The sequence below is a fragment of the Populus euphratica genome, unplaced genomic scaffold (assembly GCF_000495115.2).
Source record: "Populus euphratica unplaced genomic scaffold, PopEup_1.0 scaffold1542.1, whole genome shotgun sequence".
Classification (NCBI taxonomy): Eukaryota; Viridiplantae; Streptophyta; class Magnoliopsida; order Malpighiales; family Salicaceae; genus Populus; species Populus euphratica.
In genome coordinates, this window is record NW_011501387.1 from 25,495 (window position 1) to 44,896 (window position 19,402).

Consider the following 19,402-nt stretch of genomic DNA (forward strand, 5'->3'; position numbering starts at 1 on the left):
AAACTGATTGGTAATTACAACGTCCGCAAGTAATGTTTTAATAACCATTATAACTATAATTTTACGTTTTGGAAAGGTAGTACACAGGTTCCCGCTACCTGCATCTCCGTGCTCATTCTTTTTTTCTAACTTGTCCAGGCGCTATAAGTTTATATTTAAGAAAAAAATAATCTAATAACTCGATCATAGTGTCCATCGACTATTTAACTATGTCTCCACCGGCTTTTTAAAAAAAAAAAAATAGAGAGAAAAAAAATTATTTTTACATATTTATATATAAAAAAGGATTTACTTGGATAAATTATATACTAAAGGATGAAATTAAAAGAAAAAAATTAATTATACAAAAGAATTTAAAATAAAAAATAATAATTAAAAAATAAGGGTGAAAATAAAAAAAACAAATTAGAGGGTGAAAACAATTATTGATTGAAGGATTAGATTGAAAAAAAAGAACAAAATGATAAAAAAAAAATCAAAAGTATAAAAACTAAATTAGAAAAAATAAATTCAATAGATGTGGATTAAATGATAAAATTAAAAACTACCATAACTTTACCAAAAGAGCCCAGAAAAAAAATAAAAATTAAAAAAAGATTCAAATTGAAAAATATTATATATGTCAAATTAGAATTGAAGACTAAATTGAAAATAAAAAAAAACTTTAATAAAAAAACTAAGAAAAAAAATTAAAAATCAAATTAATAAAGATCAAAATAAAATAAAAAATACACTATTGATAAGCAAGTATCAAGTCTGAAACAAACACTAATTAATCACATGTAGAATAGGACATATACAAGTGAGAGGAGGTTGTTATAGTATAAAACTCTAATTGTTATATTTGATTGAAACTTTGCAGTATTGTCTCTGCTGTATATATAACTTTTAATTCAATTGTCTCTGCTGTATATATAACTTTTAATTCAATGAACGAAAGCTATGCCTTTACGTTTCACAAAACAGACTTTTCTCCTGCACTATATTAAAATTAAAGGACTAAAATAAAAAGAATAAAATTTTTATAAAAAGATTAAGAAAATTAAAATTGAAATTGAAATATTAAACAAAAAAAGGATAAACTTGCATTCATCGGAGAGGAGAGAAAAAAGAAAAAAAATTAAAAAAAAAGGCTATTAAAAAAAAACATAATAGTGTTTCTAATAACATAATAAAAGAGCTTGTTCAATTATCAGGCAACTTCATACACACTGCCCAAAAGACATGGTACTTTTTACATGATGGTTCATAATAAACACACATTAATAATTTTATTGATTAAAAAATAAATATTTAAAAAAAAACACAAATTACCATCCATATGTATTGATTAAAAAATAAATATTTATAGCAAAAAAAAACACAAATTACCATCCATATGTCCTTAGATTTACCATAAAATATATTTAGAAAGATAAAAAAAACCTATGAACCTATGGTCAATTTCTCCCAAGGCAAAGTTAACTTTTTATTGTTCTGAAATAAACAAAAAAGTTTAAAATAAGTTATAAATTTTTATTGGTCAGTTTTGATAACCATTTTAATTTTTTATGAAATCAAAAGTAATTAATTCATTTTATTGTTTAAAAATTATAGAAAAAAAACCAGTATAATCTACTGTATAAAAAACCCCCAAAACCAAGGCTTATTATTTTTTTTTAAAGAAAAGACAAAGGTGTCATTTTAACAACAATGCTCTTGGCAATTTGCATAACCATGAAAAGAAATTGCATGTGCGTCCATTGAAGAAATAAGTAAATAAATTCAGGTATACAGGCAGATAAAAATCTAGTATAATGGCACCACGAGAATCAGAGGTTCCAGTTCCAAAGAGCTTTTCTAGCCAAGAGAGACTTGAGAAGACCTGGATCTTCGGAAGTCCATGACATTCCAAATTACAACTCTGGAACGTCAGCACATCCAACCCCATAAATAAAGTACCGGAATAGCATTTGGAACAAGTTTTACGCAATCAGATGAAAGTTACAAAACATTCACTGTCGGCCCTTTTAAACATTAAAAAGAAAAAAATAACTGCAAGTTAAACTCCCAAAGCCTCAGGTTGGGCTGTTGGGGTGTCCTTGACAGATTCACGCCAGGCATACTCCCTTGCTCCATCCCTATCAACAATCTTGATCACAAAGTTCGGCGGTGCCACAACCAACCTGGATTGAATCTCCGTTATACATTTGTCGACCAATTCAACTGCTTCTTCCACTGACATGCCACTGTGGTAGTGTCTGTCCATCATGGAGAGACAAAAATAAGACCCATAACCAAATGCTCCCCTGTCAACCTTGTGAAGGGTAGCGATGTAGTCAATGTAGTATAGAGAGGGACCTGTCTCTTTGTCATAGCCAGCCAGCAGGATGTTTACCATGTAAGGGTTCTGAAAGACCAAAAATTAAAATCAGTCTTGCGTGACCAAAGAGAGCATTTGGTTATAAGAACCCAGATAAGTATCTTGCATGACCACAAATCATGGAAACCAAAACACAGCATGTGCTCTCTACCAAGAGTGTCTATTTACAAGATTTCAAAACATAACAACAATGAAAAGCACAAAACAATTCCACTTCAACCCCGATTGAATTATGAAATACTTGAAACCTATGTTCAGTTGAAAAGCTCTCCAGAAATCCACTAAGACACAGATTATAGAAAATTAAGGCAATTTACAATCATGAATGTGCATTATAAAACTAACACAGGCCATAAATGAACAAGTTCCCCTGTATATATTTTATCTGGTTGCCTCATTGCTCAGGAAGAAATTCATTTCTTAAGTATCAAACCAGAGGCCAACATAAACTAAACTTTATTGGCATGTCCTTTGACAATGGGAAATTAAAAACTGGTACCATGAAGGATAATCCCTTATATGGAGGCAAGGGAGATTTTTCAACAGGAGACAACTTACAAAACCCAAAAAAATTATGAACTAAATTCTTAATTCTAAAAAATACAACCAGAAAACTCACTCTTGCACACTAGACAGCTATCTCACTGATCACAAATTTCAGCATTCATTGGTGCAACAGTCGCACATAACTGCACGAAGTACCTTCTTTCCGATACCAAGGGCACACAAAAAATAAGTTTTAGCTTAATGGAGTTACCTAATCCAAATAGTCATTCTTAAACTATGCTTTAGTTTACAGATGCGGCGCTTAAGATTTGTTAGTTAACTAATACCTGAGTGTTTCTACATTTTTTTCTGTTTGTTTGGGGATGGGGGGAGGAACTAATACCTCAGCATTTAATAGCTTGTAATCTTAGTTGCTTACAAGCACATGAATGACTTGTTGAACCCAGGTGACTTAAGGAAGCTCTTCTGCATAACGATGTGATTTGTCCTTTTTTGTTTTTTATTATTATTATTATTACTATCAAGGGGGGCAGAGGTTTTCAGATCATATTTTTACTCCCATCTGAACGCCCCAAATAAGGAAGAAAGGATCATAACGTAACACATTCTTTCTTATCCTTCTCTCTCTCCACTTTTTTGTTCTTCAAGAGCATTTTTTGCCCTCCAATGTTGACGGATTATCAAACTTTCATGTCTAGAACTCTATCGCTCCACAGATCATTTCCTTTTTCCCCCCTTTAATTACCCTAGACCCGTATTTCTATGCTCTAAATGACCCCACCAACTTACCCCCACCTAGCAAAACAGCCCCTACCTCTCAATCTCGTAGGTTTTTCGATACCATTCCTTCTCGATCATTATAGATCAAGTGGTCAAATTTCCTGATACTGTGATTTATAACAGTAATTTAAACGATAAAGGAGATAGTTCACACTCTTATTGCTCAAATCCGAAGTCTTAGAATGAGTGAACATGCAATACAGTGTAAAAAAAAAATCCAAGAAAACCATCGTGGGAATGTAATCTCCACCAACACTAAAGCAGCCATTAATCAAACAAATCAAAGATAAATCTACATTACCAAAATTAGGTAATCAAATTCACTTAGGTCTGATTATTAGTAACCAGCATCGAATGGTAAAAACCACTCAAACCCATTCACTGAACATAATGTTCTTTAAAAAAACCCTAGAGCCCCAAATCTGAAATTAAATTAAAAAATAATTACCTTTCTCAAAGCAGTAGCGAGCTCTCCACGAGTAAAGTTAGCAGCAGCTGCAGTGGTCAAAGGAATCCCATTACGAAACTGATACAAAGCCACGTTCTTCTGAATATACTCCGTGAATTGAACTCTGAAAAAACAAAACCCAGAAAACACATTAGCCAAAAAAAAGAACAATCATTTATTAGCAAGTTAATATTCTGTAATGGGCAAGTAACAAACCGGTCGCCTGACTCGCCGCTAGCAGCAACGAGCTTGTGAGAGTCGAGTTTCATAATCTTGTCTTCGTTAGTTTTATGAACCAGGATGCTGTTAACGGCAGATGTGTCTGATGCTACGATCACAAAACCGTCACCTACTAGTCCAAATACGCACTCCATTTTTTTTTTTTTTCCTCCTTTCTTGATCTGGTTTTGATTTGTTTCGGGAAGGAAGCGAGGGATATATTTTTATCAAGGCCACGGGGCTGCTTGTTCAGCAAGTAGGCAAAAGCCGAATGCGGACTTAAAGGACGCAGGGTAGTTTGGTCATGTCACATGTTCTAGCAGTGGAGGCCTTTCTAAGCGTGGCTGTTGCTGAGTTAAAAAAAAAAAATTATACTGTATTTGCTTAGGCTGGGCCCTTGTGTTTGTTTAGGTTTAGTGCCCTTTAAGATAGTGGGCCTTGGGCCTTTCTTCTCCGGTGAAAGGTGTGTTTTAAAAGGGAAAGGAACAATTATTTTAGCCATTGGAAGAAAATTTTCTAGGGATACAAATTAACCTGGTTATGAGACGCTTAACTTCAATTTATTTAGAGTATTTTGGTATTAAAGGAGAAATTATTTTTAATATTATCACTTAAAATGATCAAAAAACACATTAAAAAATAATTTAAAGCAAAAACTAATTTTAAAAAATGGTCTAGCTGACAAAAAAAAAACACTACCTTAATTTTAATAATTTCAAGTTTGGCTTGTGTTTTTTTAAGGTTCAAGCTTATTATTTTTTAAAAAATATTTGATTAGTGTATGATTCAAACTCATTTTAAACTCAATTATTTTAAACTGTGTAATAAACTTAAAAACAAGCTAAACTTAATATTTTACTTATTTGTTATATCATATATTTATAAAATGTAATGAGAGGAAAAAAGTGAACATAAAATGATTTTATTTTTCATCATTAAAAGTTTCATAATGTATGTTTCAATTCTAAATAAACAAATAACTATCCTATAGTGTCAATTAAAAAAAAAATGCTCAAATTCATATTTTAGGGCTAATAAACCTCATGTGATAAAAGCTTTTGCCCACAACCCTATTAAAACTTGTTTGAAAGTGTAATTGTGATTGTTTTTTAAAATGTTTTTATATTAAAATACATCAAAATGATATTTTTTTTATTTTTTTAGATTAACAAATCAAAACAATCTAAAATATATACAAAAATTAATTTTTAATAAAAATTTAAAAATTTTAAAAACACAACTTACACTGCATTTCTCTCGTTACTAACTAAGTCACTAATTAGCTATGAAGAGCTAAACTTAATTAAATTCAAATTTAGCTTGTTTACAGAGGAAGCCTTAAAAATATATGTGTAAAAAAGAAAGAAAGTATATCATTCCAATTACTAACAAAAAAAAAACTAAAACTGAGAGGTTCTTATTGTTCAAAATAAACAGTATCCTCTCACAAAAACAATATTGAAGTTACAAATAATATAATAAAATGATGTAATTTTCGTTAATTAAATATTTTATCCCTATAATTTGACGTTATTGACTTATTGTTTCTATCCCGGAAGAAACTTACACAAAGTGTCAATATAATAAAATATTCCTACGTTGGGTACCATAGCTTGCTCGTGTGGGTCTGGAGTGTGCTAGCTTGTTCTCTCTTCCTTTTTTGTTTTTTATTGTATTTACTGTTTTCAATTTTTTTTAAATAATAATGAATATTAATTTATCATTTTTTTATATTTGAATAAAAAATTAAAATTTCATGTTATAATCATTTATTTATTTTCTAAAAAAACATGAAAAAAAAATTATCTTTTGAATTGAAATTTTTGACATTGTAATATACCTTGAGATAATGAGAACTGCAGTTATTTTTTTTAATTTAAATTATTCATATAAAAAAAAGTGCCATAAACTCAACGAATAAATTATACACACGAGACAAACAAATTAGAAAATGTTGCTTTATGATATATTTTTTCTTCTCTAATTCTTGAGTTTCTTCTTAATGACAGTCTTGAATTTATATAATATTTGTAAATCTTATTTATTTATTTTTTTATTTCCACAAAAACATACAACTCTTATTTTTTTGTCATTCAAGAACTTGACTTTACGTGAAACATGAAAGGTAAAACAAAATAAAAACAACTCCACTATATTTAGAAGTGAGGTTTTAACAAGAGTCATTGGTTTGGTCCTCGAGAAGAGGAGTTGGTTTCCGCCGAACATCAAGATCCACAAATCCACCACCAAAAATAGAGATACATCACACAAAAATCGGCGGACGTTTCCGTCTTCAGAGGTTCACCACCCGCTGTATCCACTTGAAGCCTCTATAAATTAAAACTGATTGCATTCCCTCTTTTCACATCAAGGGAGTAAATAAAAAAACATCAGCAGTGCAAATTAAGAAGATCTTGGAAAATGGCATACAAAGTTGCTGCACTGTTGGTCCTGTGCCTTGTCCTTGTTGCTGCAGTTGAGCTTCCTAAAGCTGCCGCGGATCAGTTCGGCTCCTGCTTCAATACCTGCGAGCAGCAATGCAAAGCTGATGGCCAAGGCCAGACCTTCTGTGAAATGAAGTGCGACACTGACTGCTTTGACAAGGAAGTTGCTGGTAAACTGCATATCAAGTTTCCTTGAGGAGCACAAATGTGTAAGCTTGGTGGATCAGCGGCACCCTTTCTCCATGTAAACGAGAGAATTGCATCAGATGATGGAGGGATTGATTAACTATTTGTATTCTTTCTCGTTTGTAATAAGTTTATAAATCTACCAAGTTTTTTATTCTCATCTTCGAGTATCCTACACAAAGCCCATTTACCTTGTTATCGCTATTTTTTAATTTTTTTTTCATTTAATATATTTCAAAATATATTACGAAGTTAAATAACACCTTTAGCAATGAAAAGATTAATAATATGGAGAAATAAGTATAAGGATTTGATTAAATTTTTTTATGTGGGGATTTTAAGGGAAGAAAATACAGGGATCTCTCCGAATTCATTAACTGCCTAAGAAAAAGATCATGTAACATAATACACATGCCTCTCCCTGCTAGACTTGTATTTATTTAAAATAATTAGTTTACGGGCTCAAAACAAGTCATTATGTCATATGAAATAATTCGTTAACTAGATGGAGACCCGCGCTTGGCTTTTTTATTTAATTTTTATTATGATTCTTATTCTTACAATATTTTTTAAATTGAAGATAAATATTCAAATATAATTGGATTATATTACCTTATTTTTCACATTGTTGTTGTTAAAAAATCTTCAAATATAATATATTAGAAACAAGATAGTAGACGGTTTTTGTTTTCTTCATGTTTTAATTCTTATAAAAGTTTAATATCTGTATTTATGTATTTTACAGCCAATTTGAAATATTATTTAATTTAAATTAACGAATTAGTTTGGGGAATAATAAAAAAGAATTAGTCTTTAGCTTAAGAGTGGGTCATGTCACGTGAAATTCTGCCTTGATTCCTCTCCATTCTCGACGCACAAGAAAATAATTTCGAAAAGAAAAGGAATAATTGTTCTGCTAGCTTATTCTTCTTATTCTCCTTTCAAGAAGCATCGTAGTAGCGGGGGATTACACAAGAGTTCCACTGAGGGTGGTTGAATTGGTCAGGGGAGGCGGCCACCTCCCGGGACATTGCGGAGGACCTGGTGGTGGGCAGGGTGCACCTTTCTTGAATGCACAGCGACATTCCCAGTATGGGAACGGACCGCCTGGACCAACGCAGTAGGCTTCGACAACTCCATAACCTCGGTAACATGGCCTGCATACTTCCAAGCACTGTTGTTTGTCTGGACAGCCACCTCCGATCGTGGATAGATATCCACCCCGGCAATCTCCGGCCTTAACAGACAACATAGTGGTTGTACCTGCATAAGCACAATACATTAACGCACAACAAATTTAACTAAAGTAAAATAAAATCTGAAATATTAAAAACTTAAGTATTGTTTTTGAGGGAATTAGGAGAGATTAGACGAGAGCGCGCAGGATCTGGCTCAAGATTTTGTTCAACAAACCTGAGACAAATACAAGGACAAGCAAAAGCAAATGGCGGACAGCGACGACCTTGACCATCTCCATCTTAAAAAACTTGGGTAAGAACTGAATCATCTCAGTGGGATTTTATAGCAAACAAGAAATTGCAAACACATGCATAACCGTAACTGGATAATCCTCAATCATCAAAATCTACGGATTTCTTTCCTTTTATCATCGATCTAATTGACATAGCTGTACAGTTTAAATAAATTTCTCTTTCTGTCGAATATAGTCTTCACTTAATTGTCATTTATAACAGTAACTACCACCAAATCATCAAAAAATCGAAAATATGTTTGACTACTCACATAATTTAGTCATTTATTTATTTTTGCCTAGATTGTAAAGTTTTGGGGATTTTTTCATGGACCAGTGGTGTCACAACCCGAATCTCAAATATGTGATTGACAACGCAGGAACGATGTTGAAAGGACATCTTATTTATGTTAAGTTTCAAAACAGATATATTAAAAAAATAACTTATTCAAAATACATAGCATTTCATAATCTTTAAAAATATTATATTATTTAAAACTGATAAAACAAAAAATAGTTTAAAACTCCTCATAAGTAATTAAAACAAAAACAATAATTCATAATACTTATTACATTGTCAAAATCTAAACTTAATTAAAATAAGATAATATTGGAGCGCTTAAGATATCAAATCAAAACTAAAAGGAAAGTCTCGAAAAATAAGCAAGGCGTACCGACCCAAAACTGAAGAAGCAGAAACACTCAACAAAGTTCATCAAAAACTAATAACCTGAAATAATATTAAAAATAAGGGGTGAGTTCATCCAACTCAGTAAGAGAATAACATTTAATATATATTTTTGATATTAATAGTTTGTAAATCGATTTATCTTTATATACATATACATATACAGATTCTTTGTTGTCACCTATGTTGAATCCTATCTTTTGACTCAACTCAAACTCGACTCCACTCAGCTCAGCTCGCGACTGATGACATGTCAAGTGGGTTTCACTGTGCTGACGTGTCAAACGACTGGTCGCTAATATGACATGTCAACTATGCATGTTGACTCTATGATTATGTCATGTTGATGTCATCCCCATCTAGGTTAGTCACGTGGATCGGGTCGTCTAATATGCGGGTTGGTTCAGCCAATCTGGGCAAAGAAGACTCATGGCTCATATAGGGCGCGTCAGCATATGTTGACGGGTGCAACTATGTCACATGTCAGAAATTTACATAATTTTCATCATTGGTCCCGTCTCTTCTTCCTCTTATCCATAATGGTATGGTGAAAACGCTATGTTGATAACTTTTTTAGACAAAAATCAAACACCACTTTAAACCACATACTCTGATATCAATTATTAGGGATTGCTTATTGGAGGTTTAGCACGCTAACACATAATATTTAACGTGGTTCAACAAATCGCCTACATTCATAAGAGTAATTTATATTATTAGAGATAGAAAAAGAATACAACACAAATATATAGAGGAGGACAATCACATCCATTCAACTCAACTCTCATATCTCATTGTTGCACTTGCATCCCCTGTTCAAGGCAACAGGGATATTGTCATTGGCAGCCCTTCTTTCTTTCTCTTTTCTCTTTTTTGCTTTACTACTATACACACACTACTTTGCTCTTTTAGTGCCTATTTATGGGTAAGAAAGGTGGCACCAACTCCAGTTTATCTTCAATAATGGTAGCTACCAAATTTGATATTTGGTATGGGTCGTTACATTAGTCAATAGATAGTGTTGTCCATTAATGGTTGCTGCACATTAATGACAACAAACCTAATATGTAATCTAACATATTAGAAAAATATCTCTTTATTTAGTTTTTCAACTAACCTCTTGCAAAAACTCTTAATAAAAAAAATATTGATGTTCCTATAAAAAAACCATAGTTTTTCGTAAAAAAAGTATAGTTTGAATGAAATCCATTTAATTATTTTCTAGAATCCAATATACTTAGAAATGTGGGTTTTTAAGTATTTGAAAAGAAGATGATCACGCGTTCATGTCAATATTCTCTTTTCAAGGGTTCACAAAGTTAACAATTGGTAATAAAAGACCTAACACATGTAAAACAATCTATTTTGATGGGATTTAAGGATCATCTAGTGATAAAATCAATGACTTTTAGTAAAAGATTGTAATAAATGAGATAATAAACTTTAAATTATAAAAACAAAAGCATCAATTCCTATTTGTATAGATAAGTGCTCTGAAAATAAGAATATGAATACTTAGAGAATATAAAAAATATGAACCCTTTATTTGTGTATGATAAGTGCTTGGAAAATAAGAATATGAATACTTAGAGAATATGAAAAATATGAACCCTTTACATAGATGGTTCAAATGGTATATATAACCTCTAAACTTTGTCATGTTACTTAAATAGAGGGGTTGAAATATTATATCCTCTAATATTAATGAGGAATAAATATATCTTACACAATATTAATAAATGATGAATATCTCTTATATGATATTAATGATGAATAAATATTTCTTATATAATATTAATACTTATGAAAATATAGTAGGTCATTCAAAGATTTGTATACATTTAAGGATATAGAAAGATGATATTTTTTTATTTTTAACATTTTATATTAACAAACAAATCCTTATAATTTAATATTAAATCTAAAAATTTTATCAATTTTATATTTATTTGAAAGAATTATATATCTGTATCTTGCAGCTGCTTGTAATCATTATGTCAAACCTTGAAGAACTTTCAAATTTATTGGAGTATAAAGGTCGTCGTTGATTGAGTAGATTGATAGGTCCTCTCCCTTCATGGCTGCGTTTATGTTTAGAGGAAGAAACGTGTTGACTCAATGCCTTGAGCTTTTAACTAGGAGCTTTTAGGATCATACCCTGCTTTTGCTGACCAAAAAGCTTGTCTAGCTAATCTCTTGAACATTAGTTGCAATTAGAGCCAATAGTAGTAGAATCAGACAAGATTACGAGACCAAATTCATATAAATTGACTGAAACATGATATTTTGCTTTCTATAAAAGAATAAAAAAGGCTTACAGCAAGAGCAGCCTCGAGAATATCATTGCTGAAGATTATAAATATATTGACTCAGGGATTTCATCTAATGCAGCAAAGTATTTCTGCACACATTAAAAAGTATACAATTGTATACTAAGAAATTGAAACTTACATGTCGATAATTAAGAGTTGTATAGTTGGAATTAATATTTGTAATTAGGACTTGAAAATAAAACATTTCTAATTAACTTGAATTTTCCAGAGTGTTGACAGGATTAACGAGCATAGCCACACTAAATTTTCATTATCGTCTGGGTTAATTAAGTATCCAACAACCCCTGCCTAAACCTTCATCGCATCACCATGCTCTAGGCTGTAAGATTCTCTCTTCCATTATGACACAAAGGTCATAATTCCCTTTCCTGAAAAGAAAAAATGAAAATTTAGTAATAACATTACAAGAAATTAATGCATGGTCCAAACCAAATTTACTATAAAATAATTGATAGAAGACTTATCCCTTTGGAAAAACAAAACAATATCCAAATCATAATGGTATGGGATACCAAAAGTGTTAAGATTTGCCTCAATAATTTCAAAGCAATAATTTTCAAGGCCACATAAAAGCTCAAACTTCTTAAAGAACCTCTTAAGAAGTTGAAATGACCATTTTGGCTCCTAAATTGTGACTTCAATCTTTGTGAATGGAAGGAGTAGGGATTTTACTTATGTTGCTCCTTATGTTGTTTGCTTCTTTTATTTGAGCTTGTTAAAGATTTCAATCGATGATGTTATGATAGTTGCCCATTAAAGATTAAACACACTGATACAATATTTAACATGATTTGACAAATCACTTCTATTCACGAGAGAAGCCAATTTTATTATAGATAAATATAGAAAGGGTTACAATACAAATGAAAAAGAAAGATCACTTCACTCAAACTCTACTTTCATTACTCTCACACATTTCTACACATGGCAGCAGGATTGCTACCCTTGCAGTCTATTTTTCTCTTCTTTTCTCTCTTTGATTTGCTCTTTCTCTTATTTTGCTCTCTAATTTATACTTCTATTTATATTTTTTTCTCTTTGATTTGCCCTTTCTTTTATTTTGCTCTCTAATTTATACCTTTATTTATAAGCATGAATGGTGAGATAACTTGATCATAAATTATTACACCAATAATAGTATGGGTTAGATCATTTTATCCATTATAAGTTATTTAATAATTATTCACTTATTATTATAGTCTTTTAACAATGAGAATACTCTTTTTAGATAGACTGCAAATATTGTTGACCATTAAAGACAACATCCCAGCAGAGCTTCCTCTGCCTCTGCCTCTTCCGTGCCTTTTCTCTTCTTGTTCTCTGTCTTTCCTCATATTGCCGCTCGCACCTCCTTTCACATTGGGGTTACTGGTGTGGTTGTTATTTTTGGCAGAGTTCACCGAACTCATCGAATTCTTCCCAAGGATCCTCTTCTCTTCCTCGTTGTCCCTCACCTTCTCGTTGCCCTCTTTCTTGCTCTTGCTCTCTCTCCTTGATCGCTTCCTCTTCGCAACGTTGCTTTCTTTGTTGAAGCTCTCCTCTTCCACGTTCCTCTCTCTCGCAACTGTTATGTGTGTGGACACAAATGGACGGTGGCAGCCATGGTAGGTGGCAGCCATGGTTGAAATTATAGTCAAATGGTAGGTGCCTAACTTGCCCACCATTGTTGAACAATCATCTCCCTCCTCAGCTATAAATAGAAGATGTATTGATAATTGAGACAGACCACGAGATAGAGAGAAACACAGAGAGAGAGCTAAGGGTGAGAGTTGAGTTGAGTTGAGAAGTTTTCTCCTCCTCCTTGTTTTGTTGTTTGTATTGCTTTTGAGCTTGATTAATACAAACCAGTAGCTCCGTGGAGTAGGCAAGTTGCCGAACCACGTAAATTCGTGTGTGTTTGAATGTTTGGATCTCCTAACAACTGGTATCAGAGCTTGTTCTTGAAAGTTCTTGAAAAAGAGGGTGTTTGATCCAAACTCAAAAATCAAAGTTCTCAAAACGTGTTTTTGAACATACCACCGTGAAGAGGACGACGAGAGGAATCCACTGGTGAAAACCCGGCGAACATCCGACGTCCTGCATGCCCGCACGCGCCTACACGCGCCACCACCAGGACTGCCCACGCGCACCGACGCGCCGTACGCGCGTCACGCGTCTTCCTCGCCAATTCCTGCAAATCGACACTGCCACATCAGCAGACACGTCAGCCGTCCAGCATAGTCAGCAGCCGCGCGCCCCTGACACGTCAGCAGTCTGACCGGTCAAGCAGCCATGTCATCCCTGCCACGTCATCACCACGTCAGCACTGCCACGTCATCCAAAAATCTCTGCGGGGTTGCCACGTCAGATTCGGTGGACCCCACATTGCCTACTTGTGTGACACGTCATCCTGACACGTCAGCATACCTGGGTTTTGATCCGGTGTGGCGCAGCGACTATTCCTCCTGCCACGTGGCTTCATCTGCAGCGTCCAGTTATCCCAAACTTTGATTGTTTAAATCGGAGCCATCCGAAGTCCGATTTAGGTGATCTCAGTGTCGTTTCCAGTATTTTTGGCCATTCCGGACACATCTGTAAGGTCAGATTTTTGAGATTCAAATCCGAGAAAGAGTAAAAATGGCTGATGAAATAAAGGCTGCAGGAATTGAAAAATTTGATGGAACTGATTTTGGATATTGGAAAATGCAAATTGAAGATTATCTATATGGGAAGAAACTTCATCTTCCTCTGTTGGGGAGCAAGCCAGAAAACATGTCAGAAGAAGATTGGCAAATTCTTGATAGACAAGTCTTGGGCATTATCCGGTTATCATTGTCAAGAAGAGTTGCTCATAATGTTACAAAAGAGAAATCCACAGCAAGATTGATGGAAGCCTTGTCTGGGATGTATGAGAAGCCATCAGCAAATAACAAAGTGCACTTGATGAAGAAGCTGTTCAACCTGAAGATGACAGAAAGCACCTCTGTTACACAGCATCTTAATAATTTCAACACCATCACAAATCAATTGTCATCCGTTGAAATTGAGTTTGATGATGAGATCCGAGCACTTATTTTGCTAGCTTCACTTCCAAGCAGTTGGGAAGGTATGAGAACAGCCGTAAGCAACTCAGCTGGAAAATCCAAATTAAAGTATGATGATATCCGAGACCTGATTTTAGCTGAAGAAGTACGAAGAAAAGACTCGGGTGAAAGCTCAAGTTCAGGTTCAGCTTTCAACATCAACACTCGAGGAAGGAGACAAGACAGAGGCTTATCCAGAGGCAGATCAAAATCCAGGTACAGAAGCAAAAGCAAGTTTGGACCCCGGAAGCAGGTTGAATGTTGGAATTGTGGCAAACCTGGCCATTTTATGAGGAGTTGCACAAAACCAAAGAAACCTGAAGCTGATTCTGCAAATGCCACTACAGATGAGGTACAAGATGCTTTGATCCTTGCAGTACATAGTCCTATTGATGATTGGGTTCTTGATTCTGGAGCTTCATTTCACTGTACTCCACACCATGAAATGATGCAAAATTACACTGCTGGAAATTATGGGGTAATCTATCTGGCCGATGGACAACCATTGGATATTGTGGGTATAGGAGATGTGCAAATCAAGACAATGAATGGATCTACATGGAACTTGCAAAATGTAAGACATGTTCCTGAACTAAAGAAGAAGTTGATCTCGGTCGGACAACTTGATGATAGTGGCCATTCAATCCTTTTCTCTGGAGGAATGTGGAAGGTATCAAAGGGAGCAATGGTTTTGGCTCGTGGAAAGAAAACCGGCACCCTGTATATGACCACAAGATCAGCAGATATAATTGCCTCTACTGAAGCAGAAAATCAGGCGCAGCTATGGCATTGTAGACTCGGCCATATGAGTCAAAAGGGGATGAAGATACTTCAGTCAAAGGGAAAGCTGCCATATTTAAAAAATGTTGATCTAGACATTTGTGAAAGCTGTGTTCTCGAAAAACAGAAGAAGCTCAGTTTCTTAAAGGTTGGCAGGACCTTAAGACCAAGAAAACTAGAACTGGTGCACACAGATTTATGGGGACCAGCTCCAGTAGCATCTCTTGGCGGTTCTCGGTACTATGTCACTTTTATTGATGACTTTAGCAGAAAGGTATGGGTCTACTTTCTGAAAAATAAATCTGATGTGTTTGACACGTTCAAGAAATGGAAGGCTATGGTTGAGACTGAATCAGGTTTGAAGCTGAAATGCTTATGATCTGATAATGGAGGAGAATACATTGATGGAGGTTTCAAGGAGTATTGCGCTGTCAACGGTATCAGAATGGAAAAGACAGTTCCAGGCACACCACAACAGAATGGTATTGCTGAACTGATGAACCGGACCATCAATGAACGAGCTAGAAGCATGAGGTTGCATTCTGGGCTACCTCAAACATTCTGGGCTGATGCAGTTCATACTGCAGTTTACTTGATCAACCGTGGACCATCAGTACCTTTGGAGTTCAGACTGCCCGAGGAAGTCTGGAGAGGAAAAGAAGTACAGCTTGCTCACCTAAAAGTCTTTGGGTGTGTTTCCTATGTACATGTAGACTCTGATGCTCGCAACAAGCTGGATGCCAAATCAAAGAAATGTTTCTTTATTGGCTATGGAGATGAAGAATTTGGATTTCGGTTCTGGGATGATCAGAACAGGAAGATTATCAGAAGCAGGAACGTGATCTTCAACGAGAAAGTTTTGTACAAAGACAAATCAAGTACAGAACTAGAGATAACTGATTCAGATACGAGTTCACAGAAATCTGAATTCATACAATTAGAAGGGCTTCCTGATGTTACCACTCAAGAGTCCACACAAGATAGTTCAAGCACTTCAGTACCCACCACTTCTACACAAGATAGTGCAGAGCCAAGTGAACCAGCTGTTCGCAGGTCTTCAAGGACTATAAAGCCTCCACAACGGTTCACACTTCTACTGAATTATATCTTGCTGACCGATGGTGGTGAACCATTAAATTATGAAGAATCCTTACAAGATGGAAACTCGAGCAATTGGGAGTTAGCCATGAAGGATGAGATGGAGTCATTGCTGAAGAACAAGACTTGGGAGTTAACCAAACTGCCTGAAGGAAAGAAGGCCCTGCAAAACAAGTGGGTTTACAGAGTAAAGACCGAGCATGACGGAAGCAAACGGTTCAAAGCAAGACTTGTTGTAAAAGGGTTTCAGCAAAAGAAGAGGATCGACTATTCTGAGATATTTTCTCCAGTTGTGAAGCTTACAACAATCAGAGTTGTTCTGGGGATAGTAGCTGCAGAAAATTTACATCTTGAACAATTAGATGTAAAAACAGCATTTCTTCATGGAGAATTGGAGGAAGACATTTACATGCAACAACCAGAGGGGTTTGCAATACCAGGAAAGGAGAGTCACGTTTGCAAACTAAAGAAGAGTCTATATGGTTTGAAGCAAGCTCCAAGACAGTGGTACAAGAAGTTTGATAACTTCATGAGTAGTACGGGATACACAAAATGTCAGGCTGATCATTGTTGCTATGTCAAACATTTTGACAACTCCTATATCATTCTACTGCTATATGTGGATGATATGTTAATTGCAAGTTCCAGCATGGAAGAGATTGACAAGCTAAAGCAACAGTTGTCAAAACAGTTTGAAATGAAGGATCTGGGAGCTGCTAAACAAATACTTGGCATGAGAATCATCAGAGACAAAGACAAAGGCATACTAAAGCTTTCACAGGCAGAGTATGTCAAGAAGGTTCTCAGCAGGTTTAGTATGGATAATGCTAAGTCAGTATGTACACCTCTGGGGAATCATTTCAAGCTCAGTAAAGACCAGTCACCAAAAACTGAGCTAGAACGTGGATACATGGACCAGATCCCATACGCCTCAGCTATCGGCTCCTTGATGTATGCCATGGTCTGTACTAGACCAGATATTGCCCATGCAGTGGGAGTTGTAAGCCGATATATGAGCAATCCTGGAAAGCAGCATTGGGAGGCAGTGAAATGGATCATGAGGTACTTAAAAGGCTCATCGGAGACATGTCTTATTTTCACAGCTGGCGGTTTGAAACTTGAAGGCTTTGTAGATGCTGATCTAGCAGGAGATGTTGATAGCAGAAAGAGTACTACAGGTTATATATACACTCTAGGAGGCACTGCTGTTTCTTGGAGTTCTACCTTGCAAAAGATAGTTGCTCTTTCAATGACAGAAGCTGAATATGTTGCAGTTTCAGAGTCCGCAAAAGAGATAGTATGGCTACAGAGTTTCCTGCAAGAATTGGGCAAGATGCATGGAAAAGGTACTTTGTATAGTGACAGTCAGAGTGCAATCTTCCTTGCCAAGAATCCAGCATTTCACTCCAGAACAAAGCACATACAGATCAAATATCACTTCATCAGGCAATTGCTCGACGATGAACAACTGTTACTTGAAAAGATCTGTGAAAGCAAGAATCCAGCCGATATGTTAACCAAAGGAGTTACTCTCGATAAACTGAAGCTGTGTAAAGCTTCAGTGGGTCTTGAAGATTAAAAGACAGACCTAACACCATTTGTGTCCAAGTGGGAGATTGTTATGTGTGTGGACATAAATGGACGGTGGCAGCCATGGTAGGTGGTAGCCATGTTTGGTGGCAGCCATGGTTGGTGGCAGCCATGGTTGAAATTATAGTCAAATGGTAGGTGCCTAACTTGCCCACCATTGTTGAACAATCATCTCCCTCCTCAGCTATAAATAGAAGATGTATTGATAATTGAGACAGACCACGAGATAGAGAGAAACACAGAGAGAGAGCTAAGGGTGAGAGTTGAGTTGAGTTGAGAAGTTTTCTCCTCCTCCTTGTTTTGTTGTTTGTATTGCTTTTGAGCTTGATTAATACAAACCAGTAGCTCCGTGGAGTAGGCAAGTTGCCGAACCACGTAAATTCGTGTGTGTTTGAATGTTTGGATCTCCTAACAGCAACGTCGTTGGCAGCGTTCAATCTCCCATCGAGGACTCTTTGGGTCTTTTGATGCTTCACGCTCTCCTTTGTTGCTGCCTCCCCGTCCTCCCTTTTCGTATTTATGCTCGCATCGACTTGCACATTCGATTAGTCCTGAGAACTCCACAGTACTATGGCAACGTTCTATATATCAGTCAAGATCAGTTTTTGGGTATGGGACCTCATAACTCAGACAGGATGACACACAATAAAGGCAGAGCAGTGGAAGAAGAAAGAAGATAGGAGACTTGCAAGCTCTGATCAACATGGTTTAGTTACTTCAGTGAATGCAATTGAAAGAGGGTTTTTGTGATTTTACATTGGTGGAGAGAATTGATGAACTAATTTATACAAGGTGGATGCTAAGCATGCATGTAAACACTTGGCTTCCAGGTTTGGCATGCAAGAAGACACGTACGAGTAATGTTAGGTAGCGAGTGCAGCCAGAAGAGATGACTGTCTGCCTGTCTCTTGCCAAATCAACAACGGTCAAAGGAGCTGCATCTAGGCGCGACATCCCAACAAAACCTTTGACGTGGTACGGAAATGAAGATGAAAGTTACTAGCGGGACAGTATGGGGTTTTTTGGGTCATATGCAGAAAGATATATATGCAGCCAAATATCGTAGCTATAGCAATTCCATGCTTAACTGAGTTTTGTCAGTCGTGAAGAAGACAAGCACCATGTAGTAAATAGTAATTAATGAAACGCCAGTGATTTATTCTAAGAACTAAAAGGAGACGAGCCATGTGATTGAATGCATGTATGGAGATTAATACGTCTAGCCATGGGGTGTTAATCAAGAGCTGATCCGGATCATGTCCGACAGTCCATCACATGTTCCTGGACTTGTCCAAAATCTTTTGTTGGCCTTTTGGGCTTTCAACAACCCGAATCAGTTATTAAACCCAAACATGATGAGTTATTACACCTGGTTTACTTTTTTTCTAACACGTGTTGATTTAAAAAAATAACTATTTTTAAATCTATATTATT

At 35.3% G+C, this 19,402-nt stretch overlaps 1 protein-coding gene and 1 long non-coding RNA gene across 2 annotated transcripts; one reads left to right on the forward strand and one right to left on the reverse strand.

The window, feature by feature from the left end:
* Positions 1 to 1,755: 1,755 nt before the first annotated feature.
* On the reverse strand, positions 1,756 to 4,555 carry LOC105117811 (proteasome subunit beta type-2-A). Its single transcript, XM_011015576.1, has 3 exons — positions 4,314 to 4,555; positions 4,098 to 4,221; positions 1,756 to 2,389 (listed from the first exon to the last, which is right to left on the reverse strand). Exons 1-3 carry the CDS (start codon positions 4,469 to 4,471, stop codon positions 2,042 to 2,044), a joined length of 630 nt encoding a protein of 209 aa, XP_011013878.1. The 5' UTR covers positions 4,472 to 4,555; the 3' UTR covers positions 1,756 to 2,041.
* Positions 4,556 to 9,034: 4,479 nt separating this feature from the next.
* On the forward strand, positions 9,035 to 19,146 carry LOC105117812 (uncharacterized). Its single transcript, XR_840816.1, has 3 exons — positions 9,035 to 9,155; positions 17,552 to 17,556; positions 19,135 to 19,146. It is a non-coding gene; the product is annotated as an uncharacterized LOC105117812 (long non-coding RNA).
* Positions 19,147 to 19,402: the final 256 nt, after the last annotated feature.